This window comes from Photinus pyralis, unplaced genomic scaffold (genome assembly GCF_008802855.1).
Source record: "Photinus pyralis isolate 1611_PpyrPB1 unplaced genomic scaffold, Ppyr1.3 Ppyr1.4_LG3a, whole genome shotgun sequence".
Classification (NCBI taxonomy): Eukaryota; Metazoa; Arthropoda; class Insecta; order Coleoptera; family Lampyridae; genus Photinus; species Photinus pyralis.
Genome location: NW_022170509.1, coordinates 8,967,088 through 8,983,111, shown reverse-complemented (window position 1 = coordinate 8,983,111; position 16,024 = coordinate 8,967,088). Strand labels below are relative to the sequence as shown.

Sequence of the window (16,024 nt, the reverse complement as noted above, 5' to 3'; positions counted from 1 at the left end):
ACAAGCAACACCCTGTACTGTCGAAATGAAGTTAATTTCTGCTTTTTTTCTTGTTACTCTGTCATGCAAAGCACATTCCTCGACACTTGTAGTGTAAAATTTCCGGAATTACGACGCTATGACAAAGCCATTACACAATTAACTTTTTATAATTTTCCCTAATTGCAGGCGTTCCTCATCTCGATGTTGCAGAATAAAAGACGGTAATAGCCGTTTTCATTTACCATAAATTATCTTTTCAATAAATGGAATTAGATTCATAATACGATTTTTGTGAGAAATAGAAAAGGAAATGGAAAGGTGTTCAAAGTAACATCTTTCTGAAATTAGAAATTAATTAAACCGTAAATCACCATAGACAATATTTAATAAGTTTCAAAGGAAATCTCAAGACCTTACAGACTAGTAAGGAATAATATCATTTTTCCTCAGATGTGTAAAAAATGTTCCCTACGGGGATTTCATTTTTCGCTTTGATGTTTTGCTAACGTTTATTTAAATCATAAAAAAACGACTTGCTCGGCTTGTGCTTTTGATTAATTTTTAATAAAAAGTCTTTAGTTTATGTACTTCATGGTAAATTAGCAATTATGCAACAGAAAAATTCACTTTGTACTTAAAAGGAATTACGCATTAGAGCAAGATAATGAGGTTGTGTATTGTTTTCGCTAAGTGAGATTAAAGTATTAAGTTGATTTTACGCAAAGTAGGTACAGCCTGTATCGATTTAATCTTTGTGCACTAAAACCCCATGCACCGTGTCCCGTAGAAAGAATATTTGCCAACAAATTCAAAATTATAAGCAGGCAGTATTTGAATTTATTGAAAAAGTTGTGTCGCGAAAAGACTCTTTCGACCAAAACTGCTCGTACTTTGTCCATGATGACTCCCACCTCCACTTTCTGTATACCGAATGCCCAGGCACTTAGCTAACGGGAAATTTATCCACTATCCTCTATACACAAACTTTTACTTAATTTACTATAAATTGTTGTTTATGTTTGTAAACAAAAGAGCTTAGAATCGACTTTTTAAGCGCGTTTTTCCTGATGATAGCATGAGGATTTGAGAAACCAGAGGAGAGAGACAATTCTATGGGGGAAGAATTGCAACTTTATACGTATTTTGAAAAAAATTATTTTTTATACTTCGCCTCCTTAAGGAGTAAAAAATAGCTATCGCCCCTTAGTCGTTTAATTAATTTTAATTAAAATTTTTGAGTTTTGATTGACTTTTCGGTGCACTGACGCACACTGCTGGTAACATACTTCTTAGATTCCTTCAAGACTAAATTACCCCCGTGTTATGCATGGGAATGAAAAAGAAATTTGTTCATTTTCCCAATTTTGAGGGCGGCCGCCATCTTGAACTTTTTTAAATAACAACATGGGTTATTTAAATTTATTTTCATTCCGAAAATCAATATCTCCAACGATTCCAGTAGGAGAGCCTTGTTTATTTAGTTTAGATCAAGAAAGGGGTTAATGTTTACATCAATAGAAAGAGAAAACACAACTTGTGTCACATGACAAAAAAAAAATTGAGTAACGAAAAAATTTCTTTTTCATTTCAAAACATGCATATCAATGCCTTATTGAAGTCCTCCAAACTTGAAATCAATACCTCGAACCAGGAGAGTCGTTTGGGTTGTTTTATATGTTTTTAGAATATTCGAAAAAGCGAAAAAAAATTGATTCCTGGTCTGGCTCGACCATAAATGTGTTATGTAATTATTTTCATTCATAACAGTTGATAATTATCTATAGTAGAACAGCGACACCATCCGCCATCTTGGATTGGGTGACGTCACTTGGCATTTCCCCAATGTCATGACCCTGGAATTTCTCGAGGTTGTTGCCCACGAATTTCCCAAGGTCATGGCGTTGTAAATAATTTTTTGCTTGCTTGCTTGTTTGCCTTTTCCCCTTCTTTGAAAAAATTGAATTTTGAAATGCATACTTTGTCATTTTTTAAGAATAGCTTACGTTTTCTACAATACACATCTTTCTCTCACCACATTATTTACATATGACATGCTCAAAAAACTCTACAAAAAAGTTCATTGCAATTTTTTTGTGAGTTCTTTTGTTTTTGAGAAGTTTTGAATTGAAAAGTTGAACTATTAATTTCATTTTTCTCTAAAAGTAAGCATCAGAGTGAAAAATGTCAATTACAAAAAGATGTCTTGATGAGGTCTACAATAAAGACTTCTACACTTTTTGCGTCGGGTTCAAAATAAAGGCGCTAGAGGGCATTTTCTAAATGTTATACTATGGATAATTGCAATGACTATTAAAAGTAGTCGGAAAGTCAGGAGTTTAAAATACCTGTACAGCTAGCTCTTGAAACTAGAATTGTCCTTCATAGACGTCCGGCTCCTGTCACAACGAAAAATATCAACGTTTACTTTAAATTAATAATTCTCGAAAATTCCAAATAATTAACTACACAAATTTTCACCTGACCTGACATGAAAACTTTATCCGGGTCGCACAATGGATTCGAATAAACACACGATTATTTGATTGACAATGACAATACATGAAAAAAATAAAACAAAATCCATGAAATCCCTTTTATAAGTACTCCCTGCTAAACAATAATTCTACAATCAATTAAATTTTTTGTTGTGCACTTTCTCAAGTTTCTTAATATCTCTAGTACAGACCGTACTATAAACTGAATCGGGTATAAATGAGATCGGATCGTATAATGAGACTTTGGGTTTCGCAGGAGTTTAGGACTCCTGATTCAATAACTTCTACTTTAGAGTTAGGGGAGGTAAGAAATAATAATTTCACCTTATCCATGTAGCTTGCAGAGCAATATCCGCGAGCAGAAATCGATAGGTGCAGGGTACCCTAAATCGAAATGTATTGCACCTTTATTTTATATAGTATGTTCAAATTATATCTGTGAAGATAACACCCAAATTTATTATCCCTTCAAACCGAGCTTCAAATCTAATGAAGTGCATGTAACCACGGAATTAGTAAACAGGGATTTAACCGTGGTTGTGTACACAATGTAACCTCAACAAGAGCAAACTTTTGAAAATTAGCTTGGACGAAATGGGCAAGCGGCATTGTATTTACTTTAATCAACAAATTTGTCGGGTCGTTTATATTTTGAAAAATGCGTTTGAATATTTCACGCAATAGCGCAATGACGGTATTTACTGAAAAATAAATGCTTCCGTCAAATTCCAAATTTATAACGAACCAGATCCAGCTTCGCAAACGAATCGTACTATTTTCACCTAACCGTAATGTGTGTCAAGTTTTTTCTAAATTTCACAATTTGCGGAAAAAATTAACTCCGGTAGTAAATTATTATCGTGCAATTAAAGGCGATTATTTTATTGCAACAAATACGAAAGGAGCGTGGGTGAATAATTAATCTGCAGTAAATTTCAATCAGAGTTTAGCGCTGGATCTCGGGTAATTTTATACAGATTAGTTTTTCAGCTATAAAAATAGCTCGTGCTTCGAAATAAGACTTAGCACTTTTTAAAAGTAATTGAACCACGAATACCAGGTATGACTTTGGAGAAGTTCTCGAAATCACAGTAATCGCGATTATTTTTGTAACCGAAAGTTGATCTTAATACAACAACTTACCCAATAAAACTGTCAAACGTTAAGTTGACTTGGGGTAAATAAGCCATCCGTATCGGTCACGTCGCGTCGCTACTAATTTATATTTCGACTATAGTTCAAATCGTGAGCCTCAAAGCCTGAGTCCGTCCAGACCACGGCGTTGGATGCTCTGTACCCCAGGACTCGTGCGAGCGGGCCAATCAGTATAAGCATCCCGTGCCTGGAACCTCCGAGCCGACCGCATTGGAAGACTCCTGTTTGCCCTCGTCCTTTGGGAGGGTGATTTAGTACACGGGAGGATACGTGGTCTTGCACTTAGTCATTTTTCTCAGAAAGATTACGTCATATCCGATTTCGTTATTTATCGCCTATATCTCATGGCGCTTCGATAACTATCGGGATTTCTGGAATATTCACTACAATACAATCTTCAATTTTTACGCGATGTGAGAATGTATTATTTTTTTATCTATGAAAGGTAACCTACCATTTTGATATCATTTTTGAGTTCCAAACATTTACGTATTTATTAGCGCATATTCCAACGAAGATTGCGCAATGAAAACTTTTGCATTTAGGGCAATTAACCATAGATGCTTCTAGTAAAAATCAAATATCGCCATGTCAACTTTCTTACTTCTAAGATATTGTTGTGTAAAGTACGCCATGCGATCGATATCTTGGCGATAGGCCACCCTGTATGTAAATTTCATTGATTGTTAACGTTAAATGTTGGTTGGAATTTGGAATTAAGCAAATTCTCAATTATATTACTTGAATTCGAGGTCGATTTTGTTTTATATCATAATTATTAGTTGTTAATTTTGTTTAAATAATGACTTTGGCATTTTCTTTCAGTTTTTGTTCACGTTTGCTATAAAGCGGTATATGTGTAAATTTTCCTATGTTGAACAAAATTCAAATTTGAATTTAAAACTTTCGAAAACGGCTAAGCGACCACTGGTCACATGTTGTAAATCGTGAAAAAAGGGTTATTTCTATTACTATTTTTAACTCGATTTTTAATGAATAATAAAAATAGTACGAAAAAATACCAACGTTGGAACACAAAATTATAAAGAGTTTGCTACCCATCTACGTAGTTTAAATTTGTGGTCAGTGGCGTGCTTCTGCATGGTCAAGGGGAGCTTATTTTTTTAATGACAACCACTAATTTTCATTACATATTTTTTAAGAGTACACTTTATGGGATATAGCAGCGTAAAAAACTTATTACAGCAAAAAATTACATTCGCACAGGCATACCCTCAATGTTAAAACTAAAATACATGAGATCGCAGTTCAACTCTTGCGATGTTGCCAATTTTTGTATTTTTCTGTATCGACTCGGTCAGGAAAACTCAAAAAGTACAAGACGCGTGTTTGAGGTTCACATTAGAAGTAGTAGCTCGCGAAGTAAGAGAAGATGGATGACTGAATATGATGGAAAGGAGATTTCTTAACGCTGTTGTACTATGTCACAATAAACACTCAAACCACTTCCTCTCTGGATCAACGTTACTAATTTAAAACGCAAAGTTCTATTTACACAAGTTTCATACGCAATTGTTTGGTTTGATAGCAGTACTCACTCAATCCTCAAGCACTACTTGTCTTATCTAAGTAGTAGATAGTAACGTAGTATTTCGATCTACTTAAATTAAATATGATATCAAAATTATACAATCAACACCAAATTAGCAGCATAGAAAAGTATATCGGCGACTATGTATATACAGGGTGTTCCTAAATATGATGTACATATGGAAGGAGCTCATTCTTTTGCTTATTTTATGACTGAAACCAAGGAAAATTGATTTTTTTTCTCGATAACGGTCACATATACGAAGACAAAAAAGTTTCTAAACAAACCAGAAAAATAAACTCTTGTTTCACCATCTGCGAAAATACAAAAAAAAGGAGATATAACGAAAAAACCGAGGAAAAAACTTAAAAAATCTGGAAATTTGGACACCCTGTAGATCGGTCACGAAGAGGGTGCGGACCTACATTGTATGAACTGTTAGTCATAAATAGAATTAGCTTCTTCTGTATTTACATCATATTTAGGAAGAATGGAGCTTGTACGTTCATTATAAATATTTACTTAACGCTAGGATTTGGTACAAGAATCTACAGCGGTTTTATTGTACTGTTTTATGTGAAAGTTATTTAAAATTATAACAACAGCATAATTATAGTTTGCGTTTTATGAGTCTGATTAGGGCTATATGGATGGTTTGTATTTGTGTTTAAATTGAATGGAAGCCACGATTAGATAAAAATTCGAAATTATTGCTTTATTTGATTTGATTTTGAGAGTATATTTGTTAGTGACAGGTGTGTGTTAAAAGCAAATTGGTTTAGATAAGAAAATAATTGATAAGATTTTGTTTATGATAAGACATGACCTTTAATACTACGATGAAAATAGTGCAGGTTTATAAAAGGCAGTGTTAGAAGAAAATGGGCCTGACGATCTGTCAAGATCATACAAGTGTTTGACAGGTAAGTGACAGTTTTGTTTTTAAATTTTCGTCTGGGAGCTTTGAGTATTGAGTAAAGTTGGGATATAATTTTAGATATGTGTTTGCAATTGTGTGTATTTACGAACCCAGTAATTTTAGGGTCTCTGTGAAAGTGTGTGATTTAAAGATTAAATTATTATTAAAAAGAGCTCGTGATTAATGAAACGTTTGTTATTACCTACTTCCAAAAAGTAAACTTGCAATCTCTTTCTAAAAATTATCATACCACGACGACTACTACTCTCGCTATTACTCTTTTAAAAAAGTTCTCATCATTACTAACAATATACATAATTTTGTTTCTGACAAAAACGAAACTTCCGTTTTTTCACCACAAAGAAATCCAATACGAGATTTGTAGATAAGGAATTAAAATAGTTACGGGACCGCAGGATGTCGTAAATGCTACTTTACAAGGAGTAGGAGAAAAAATCGAAAAACTGAGTTGCAGTTCAAAAAAGTAGACTTTTTTTGAACCAAATACTTATTATACTTATAATGATTAATATCAAAACCGCAAGTGGCTAACAAAAATAAATCAATTCATTTCCGAAGGTGTAAAAAGTTGTTGACAAGTAATGCACGTAATTTAACTAACCGTAATTAAGAGTTTGCGTAAAACAAATTCCCACTTTCCATTAATATAAACAATCAATCTTTAAAGGTTTTGTACGCACGCCAAAGTAATTGACGTAAATTGCTTTCGTAAACAGCAAAATAATAAAAAAAAATTGTATTTCAAAATTGTATTATAATTTTCAAACTCACTCGTACCTACTAAACAATTTCCCATAAATGAATAAAAATGATGAGCACTTTCACTCTGAGCCAAGGTTGTTTTCAGAGGTTGGAATTTTTAATTATGTTCGTTCCCAAACTGCGCTTTTAATTCAAAAAATTCCCAATTCTGTATGACATATTATCTCTTGATGACGACCAAGATGAAAATATGTAAGTACAATTTTCAACTCCTTTTTAATTTTGATACAGTGTAAGTTCATAACTCAAAAATCTATTTTACAGATACGAACGTTATGGGAAAATGAAATGCCTGACACTGCCCGGTTTAAAACTAATCGCCAAAAATGGAATCCAAAGACTAGCAGAGTCTACAAAAGAAGATGAACATCTGGAATAACCCAACAATTGAACAATTAAACAATACTCGTTTATTGGCAGTACTCGTGATCACATTTTTGCTTCACACACAGAAAAACCTTGAGCACGTAATTTTGAGACTTTGTAGTATTCCGAATTATACATTATTACGGGACTTTTTTGAAAGCGAAACCCTTTATGTATGATGGTTTTGTCCGTCTGTTCCTCGTCTAATGGGAGCTAAGTGTCAAAAAATTCCCCTACTCATAACTGGAAGTAAAGAAGGGGAAAAAAATATATAAACATTCAAATAGATAATAAACTAAATAATTAAAATTAAAATTAAATAAAATTAATGTTCAAAATGTTAAAACAAAATACGAAGAATCACATACGATTTTCAATAGGGGATTTTTTTAAACTCAGCTCGCATTCGGAAACACGACTTTTAATACGGCTCATATTCAATAGCACTGATCCTTGTACTGGTAGAAATCGATTGGCTCGCCTCCTGGTGGGGCCACTGTGGTGCTGAAGTGTAAAAGAACAATCGAGCATTTTTTCAATATTGTATTGTGCTAAAATGTTTAAGTATATCGATAAAATGTCTACATTATGCTACTTATGCTACTTATTCGTTTACCGAAAAATTTCAAATAAAATGCTCAGGGGTAAAAAGCAAAGAAACGCGATATATTTCTTGACCCTCTCCATAGCTGACACTCGAGCTGACACTGTTCTCTGTGATTAATTTGTGATAAATATTAATTGTAACCTGCGATATTGTTCGTCTTATATATTTTTACCGTAATTTTTTTCGGTTGACGAGTGTTAAAAACTTTGAACGTTTTATTTACACAATATACCTACGTTATTATTCAAAATACTTCGTAAATATTTTTAAAAAATCATTTTCATTTTTTTTCTACAATCATACAAAAATTAGTTTATTTTTTTTTCTAATGCAAACTTATGAGACGCCGTTTGTGCCATAATTATTCAAAAAATAAAAATATTTCTCTTAACTAAAATAAATATTTTGTTCGAAATATACAGGATGTACCAGGAAGAATGGATAATATTAAAGTAGGGGTTATTTGAAGACAAAAACGCTAATAATAGGTTTATTCTCAACCTTTTCGAAGATATAGCCAAAAATAAATTTTCATTTTCTTAGAATAAGTCAATTGTCTCTAGCCAACTAAAGTTGTTTCTTGTAGGAATTATGATAGCAATAAATTAAAAAAAATAGTCAGCTTGGGGTAACAATTGAGTATAAATAAACAGTGTACCATTATATAAGTTAATTGCAGTATTTGAAAAAAATTACGCAAAATTTAAGAAGGGTGGTGCATTAACGTACAAGGTGGAATTTTTTAGCCTTTGATGCTGTCACACTGATTCAAAACAACTCAACTGTTACCCCTAGCTGACTATAGTCGCCTAGCGACAATTGATTTACAGCCGCCTTATTAAAACTAGATATATCTTCGAAACGGTTGAGAATAAAATTACAGTTGATTACCGCTTTTGTCTTATAACAACCTCTACTATAATTTGCCCATTCCTCCTGATACACCCGGTATATTTTTTGGCGAAAAATAATATTTTCGCAAAATAAAATTTGTAGTTCAGCTACTCGCCGTTAGGTGGCGAAGAGCCTCGCGAAACACATGCGCATATGGCACCTCGAAAAAAATATAGTGTGTTTTCAATTGTCGCCTGCGTTTTCGGCGTTTAGCTTCAAAGCCTACTCTACCCCCCAGGAGCAACTAGTAATCGCGGCAAGGCAATAAAGTTTTTTCATGGGCAGTCCTCGTAACCAGCTTCAATTCGATTATTCTTTCTGTAAAATTTTGTTTTTTAGCGCATTTTTTATTATCAAAAATGAGCTTCTAGTTTCACTAACTGTCGACTGTTCGGGGGCTTAATTGCCAAACGCGTCCACAGAGCGCATACCGTAAATCCACCGCTCGCCTGGAATTTGGAGCCGGTATAGGATTCCGGTCCTGAAATAATTCGGACCCGCCTGGAGGGGGGAGCCGGTGTACGGTTTTTCAATTTTCAATTTCCTCCAATCGGGACGCCATTACAATGACTTTTTCCTTACAATTACTATGGTATCTACGAGGGTATTTAGGATTATACTAAACACGAAATCCATGTCAAATCTGACGGAGACGAAGTGTGCGTTAGCAGGAGAACAGTCGCCGTGACGGAACGGAATGCGACTACCTTAACTCGCCTTCGGTTCGCACGGCATACCTTGATCGTTTTTACACGGCGATACAGTCGCCCGCAGACTGGCATCTCGGATACACCTATAACATTGCGTCTTAAGGTTGTCGCACATTTCTCTGTTCCTCGGTCTGTTCCGTTCCGTCATGTCGATGACAGTTAACGGTCGGCGACTATTCGCGCTAACACACACTTGTCAGTCGGCCTCCGTTACATTTGGCAGTGATTTCGTATTTGGTTGAATCCTGAATACCATGGAAGGCAGTAGTTCTGAGACAGAAGTGAGTGGCGTCGCTATTAAAGAAAATTGAAAAGGACAAGCGAATACTTAACATTATATTTCACCCAATTAGGTAGGGTAGGGAAATGCAGGTGCAGAAAAATTGAACCCGGTTAACTCAATATTGCAATGAAAAGGATTGTCCTCGGGATTGTCAGAATTGTATCAACTAGGTTCATCAGAACCAATTTTCGTAAATGTCTCATATTTTTAACAGTGTCCGGCTTCCCATTACAGGGAAGTGAGATAGCAGTGATAGCACGATACCGCCGATGCTACTGTAAGTAAAACGTGTCAACAAATATGACAAACGAGCTCTTGGGTAGGGGTATAGCTTGGCATTGCGTACTATATGCCTAAATCTATGGTCATTTTGAATTTTATGCCATAAGGGCCTTCCTCGGGGCCTTCCTTATTTTTTGGCCTACATTGCCAATTCACGAACTCCGATGTACAAATATGATAAAGAATCCACTTCCAAAATTTCATCGTAATCGGTCCATTCGTTTTCGAGATATCGTGATAACGGACAGACATCACTAGAAGCTCGTTAATAAAAAAATGGACAAAAAAATAAAAACTTTAATACCAAAACAACTATACCGCACTCTCGAGGTGCAACGTGCAAATAATCATTGAAGTGTACGAGTGCACATGCGCGCAGTTTATATCTCGTCCTACTTCTTAAGGGCCTTTTACACGGTCATATTAGTTGTCAGTTCAGTTTCAGTCAGTTCTCGTTTCATTTCAGTTCGAAAAAGGGTTGTTTTTACACTATCCGTTCAGTTCTCAGTGTTCTCAGCCGTTTCAGTTCTTTGTAGCCCTGAACACGTGTTTCGCTTCACCCTCGGCTTCACCTTTAAAGTTCAAAAAACGACATGGGCGTAACGGACTGACAGGAATGTTAAGAACTGAAATGAAACAAATAGATCTATCATCCTATCCATCCCGTCAATTCTCAGTCTCCGTTTCGGTTATTCCTTTAAACTGATAGTTTAACTGAAACTGAACTGACGACTAATATAACCGTGCAAGAGGCGCTTAAAATACTTCAACCTACATCCGCATGCTTCCAGGTATACTTCTTCGTCATTGTACTCTGCATTCCACTAGCGGTTTACCCCGGTGCATCCCATCCCGGCATAGTTTTCCCGGCGACCATTACTACCCCGGTATCGGTCATCCCGGCGATTTATACCAGGCGACGACCTATCTCGGCGACTATTGCTTTCCCACCAATGCACACCTTTCCTAACACCGTCTGTGCAACCTCATTTCTCTTTTGTTTTTTTGGGCATAAATAATGATATGCTTTAGAAGCGGATGTCAAATTTGGTACCGAAAGTGGCTGTTAGTGTGCCTGGACGCATTGTAATTAATGCTTAGAAATAGGTATACCTAGGAGACCGAAATATGCAAGGAAGCTCAAATAAGTTGTGTTGTTTACACAATTGCCATCGGTGCAAAGGACCCATTTTTTTTTAAATTGCGTTTTACCATTTACCTACGCAGGTAGGTACCAGAAAACTGTACCTACCTATAAATGACATAATTTTAATTTGATACTATAGTCCCGATTCAGATTGTATTATATCTAAAAAGGAAAAATCACACTCTATAAAATAGCAAATCAGAAAACTTAATTCCGGTGAATTGTTTCAATATGATAAACATATGAATTTGCTTCGCTCTTTTTGGCTGATATCTCGCGATCTATGAGGTCTATATGAAATATTTTTAGCTGAAAATATTTCTCGGGAAATTTCATACAAGGTAGATACTCAGAAGTTAGCCTAGGTGTATCTCTTAGCCTAGGAAATTCATAAAAGCGGCGAAAATCATCAATTTTCGTGGCTTTGGGCAAATATATCGCGACCTTTAGGACTAGATGAAATATTTTTAGCTGAAAATGCTCCTCGTGAAATTTTTTACAAGGTAGATACTCTGAAGTTAGCCTAGGTGTACCTCTTAGCCTAGAAAATTCATAAAAGGAGGCGAAAATCATCATTTTCGTGTTTTTTTTTGCGGTTTTTTGCAAATATATCGCGACCTTCAGGGCTAGATGATATATATTTAGCTGAAAATGCTCTTCGTGCAATTTCATACGAGATAGGTAACTGAAGAGTTGGCGTAAAGTCACCTTTCACCTTCAACTTTCATGTGTGAGGAAATATTCATTGTAAAACAAAGTATTTCTATGTACCATTTATTCACGTAAAAACAGTATTTTCATATTAAAATATTCACACATTCATTTATACCTCAACGTAATCATTACCCTTACACTTATCCAAATCAATTCGTACTTTTTCGATCAGACTTCTCAATCAAAAGTTATAGACTAGAAACCAATTTCGAAAAAAAATTCAAAGGGCTGTAACTTTTGAACCAGTAGCCCAATCTTGGAACTGTTTGAAATTATGGATTCTACAGGCCACATTCTATAAGAAAATTTTTTTTCCGGGTCGATCTGAGACAATTTTCGGGGCTCAAAAAAAGGCAGTGTATAACCTTCCTTTTTTACCAAAAATCGACTACACCAAAATTTCTCGGGAAAACACTTTTTCTTATTAATTTGGGTGCATAGAATCCAAATCAATTCGTACTTTTTCGATCAGACTTCTCAATCAAAAATTATGGACTAGATGCAGATTCCACTTCTTCAGGCTCTTCGACGTCCTCTAGTGGTAGTGGGTCGTCTGAGATTACCGACTCGTAGTTCTCGTCTTCCGCTTTACCTGATGCATGGGTACCCTGAAGAGACGACGTGGCATTTAGGCACGATGCTCCATGACACTGGACGCAGAGTTCATTACACTTCAGACCTACAACAAGAAGCATTATGTCAAAAAAATGTTTATAATTATGTATACGATTATAATATTCTCTCGTGTGTCCTAAGTGTCCGGTAGAGAAGGTTTACCTGATTTCCTGCAACTGTTTCAGAAAATCAGGTAAACCTTCTCTACCCGACACTTAGGAGTTAGGACACACGAGAGAATATTATATTCGTATACTTAATTATAAAATTTTTTTGACATAATACTTCTTGTTGTAGGTCTGAAGAACGAATTCTGCGTCCAGTGTCATGGAACATCGTGCCTAAATGGGACGTCGTCGTTTCAGGGTGCCCATGCAGGTAAAGCGGAAGGCGAGGAGAACTACGAGTCGGTAATTTCAGACGACCCACTAGCACTAGAGGACGTCGAAGAGCCTGAAGAAGTGGAATCTGCAGAGGATAATGATTACGTTGAGGTATAAATGAATGTGTGAATATTTTAATATGAAAATACTGTTTTTACGTGAATAAATGGTACATAGAAATACTTTGTTTTACAATGAATATTTCCTCACACATGAAAGTTGAAGGTGAAAGGTGACTTTACGCCAACTCTTCAGTTACCTATCTCGTATGAAATTGCACGAAGAGCATTTTCAGTTAAACATATATCATCTAGCCCTGAAGGTCGCGATATATTTGCAAAAAGCCACGAAAATTGATGATTTTCGCCTCATTTATGAATTTCCTAGGCTAACTTCTGAGTATCCACCTTGTAAGAAATTTCACGAGGAGCATTTTCAGCTAAAAATATTTCATCTAGCCCTAAAGGTCGCGATATATTTGCAAAAAGCCACGAAAATTGATGATTTTCGCCTCTTTTATGAATTTCCTAGGCTAAGAGGTACACCTAGGCTAACTTCTGAGTATCTACCTTGCATAAAATTTCCCGAGAAATATTTTCAGCTAAAAATATTTCATATAGACCTCATAGATCGCGAGATATCAGCCAAAAAGGGCGAAAACACGGTTTTTGGGGGATGGTGGGGTGGCTGGAGCCTTTAGCACAGGGTCTGGGGGGTGGGATTTTTAATATGTTGTTTCTGACACCTAACTGAACATATTCCACCATTTTTTTCTTTTCCACCTCAAAATGTCCAGTTAGATGTCTTTATCGCCTAGACTATATGAAGAAGTTCGCGTGACGCTAGACAGTCTTGTTGGAAATGTATAAACGCCAAAAGTAGAGTGGCGAGTTGTGCGAAATCTTTTGGGCAAAACCAAGTCAAATTTCGGCATAAAAGAAGAATTCCGGTTGTGAATTCATGCTACCTGTTGATTATGAATTCAAATTCACAATCGTGAATTCGGTTTGGCGCGAAGTAAAATTGTTTTTGTTGATTAACTTCTTTGATGTAGAAGGGATTAAATCGATATCAACACAAGTTTACTATTAACATCAATCTTCCCTTCTTGCAAAAGCACTTTTTCCTAAGTAAGTAGCTCTTGTAGCAATATAGGAAAATTCGAAAGCTTACTAGGTACATGGACTGTGATTTACAGAGCTGTACTTTGCATAGGACTACTATTTGATTTGAAATTCAAAAATCATCCAATCAAATTTAAATAAAAATTGCCCGCCATCAGAGATTCGGAAACGCTATAAATTACTGTGCCATTCTACGTTGAACAAAACACATCCCCTCAAAATTAGGAAAACCGGCCACACCAAGCGCACACTTTTTTAAATAGAAACGGAAACTCAATGAATGATTCAAGGTTCCCAAACTGTAGACCATCTGTTATAGAAAAAAAACGACGTTTATTCAACATGCCCCTAGGTTGTCATGTATTGTCAACTTATCTACGAAACTGGATAGTAGAATGTCCCTGAATGAAAAGAACTAGGTACGTGTGTATATTGAAATGACCGAGATGAATAATTCACGTGTCGTTATAAAATACGTATCCATTCCAGGTAACAAAAACAAAAATCAGGTGACACTACGATCAGTCATTCACTTTTTTAAATTGTAAATAGCGCGTCGAAAGTAGTGAATCTTCAATGAAACGCGACATGATCATTACCGCAACATTTAACAATTCATTAAGAGACGTCATATAAATAAAATTTAAATAAACTTACCTTCAGATAATTCGGAACTGGCCCAGGAAATATACACAAAATACGACAACAGTAAAGTCCATTTGACAACAATTTTCGTTAACAAAACTGCCATTACATTAAGGAAAAACACGTGTTTTTACGAGATAATCATGATATAGCGGTAATGTAATAAATAATACTGTTTAATACGACTGACACCGAAACAAACTGTGTGAAGGTGTGCATCGATAGAGAAAAGAAAACTCGGACTCGGACAGAGCCTGCGCAGCACACCCTGCGGAGCGGCGCGCTTCTGTTCCTATTTAATTCTAAACAATTGTACGCCTTTTTTACCAAATATAGCATTTCGAGATCACCCCATTCTAAGCGATATCGCACAACACCGATCGTACAGAGGGTAATTAGTCTTTAAGGGAGCGGGTTTCAGTCATAAATTCGTCCGTCCAACGTTTTCGCAGAGATTCGTCGGTTTTTAAAGATCTCCTCAGTGGTGTAGCTAGGCAACGGTTACCAACAAATTCCTATATACGTAATCGATAGGCAGGTCCGGCACGAGGTAGCGGGTCGCCCATACTATAAAGCGCAAAAAGATCGTAATCAGAGCTGGGAAGTAATGGATTACAATTGTAATTGAATATAGTATTTAATTACAAGTAATCAGTAAAGCTTCATTCCCAATGCAAGAATTAGCAATTAGGTACCAATTAGCACGTAGGAGTGACATACCATTTAACGTAGGTAGAAGTTAACAAACTCTAAATACTTTTAAAGTACTGTAATCAATATTGTAATTTAATTACCTTTACCAGTAGTAATCGTAATTAGCAATAATATTGTAATCAGCAATACAAAAGTAATCATGGTTACTAAGGTAATCACTATAATTACAATAGAACAATTAAGTTACCTACCTCAAATCCGTCAATATCAATACCTTGTTGCGATTGGTATTTGGTACGGGAGTCAAGTTGTGATCAGTGTTTCTTTCAAGCATTTTTCTCCGGGGGGGCATTACAGTCGCTTGGAGGGTGCAGTAAATAAATCGTAAACTAACGAATAAATTATAGGAGTTTATATAGGTATATAGTTTATTAACGGGCAAAAACAAAAACTGAAATCAAATCAAATTAGGTAAGTATACAATTTATTGTTTTTAAAGAAATCGTATCCGACGCATCCTCTTCCTCGCATTTGTGATTGGCGCTGATCTTAGAGCCTGATTAATTACGAGACCTGGGATGATTACTCAAAAAAGTAATCGAGTACTGATTACAAATTACTTTATCATAATTGCTCTATTTTAATCATGGTTACCTTATCATTCGTGATTACTTTAGTAACCATATGATTAGTAATTACGATTACTACTGAGAA

The 16,024-nt window shown here is 35.5% G+C and overlaps 1 protein-coding gene across 2 annotated transcripts in view; it reads right to left on the bottom strand.

The window, feature by feature from the left end:
* The window catches only part of LOC116165482 (very low-density lipoprotein receptor-like), a 128,937-nt gene extending 114,051 nt beyond the window's left edge, over positions 1-14,886 (bottom strand). For both annotated transcript variants that reach the window (XM_031479952.1, XM_031479954.1), the window contains exon 1: positions 14,669-14,886. In XM_031479952.1, coding sequence (XP_031335812.1) covers positions 14,669-14,762 — 94 coding nt within the window. In that variant the 5' untranslated portion in view covers positions 14,763-14,886. The remainder of the gene's footprint in view (positions 1-14,668) is intronic.
* Between the last annotated feature and the right edge of the window lie 1,138 nt (positions 14,887-16,024).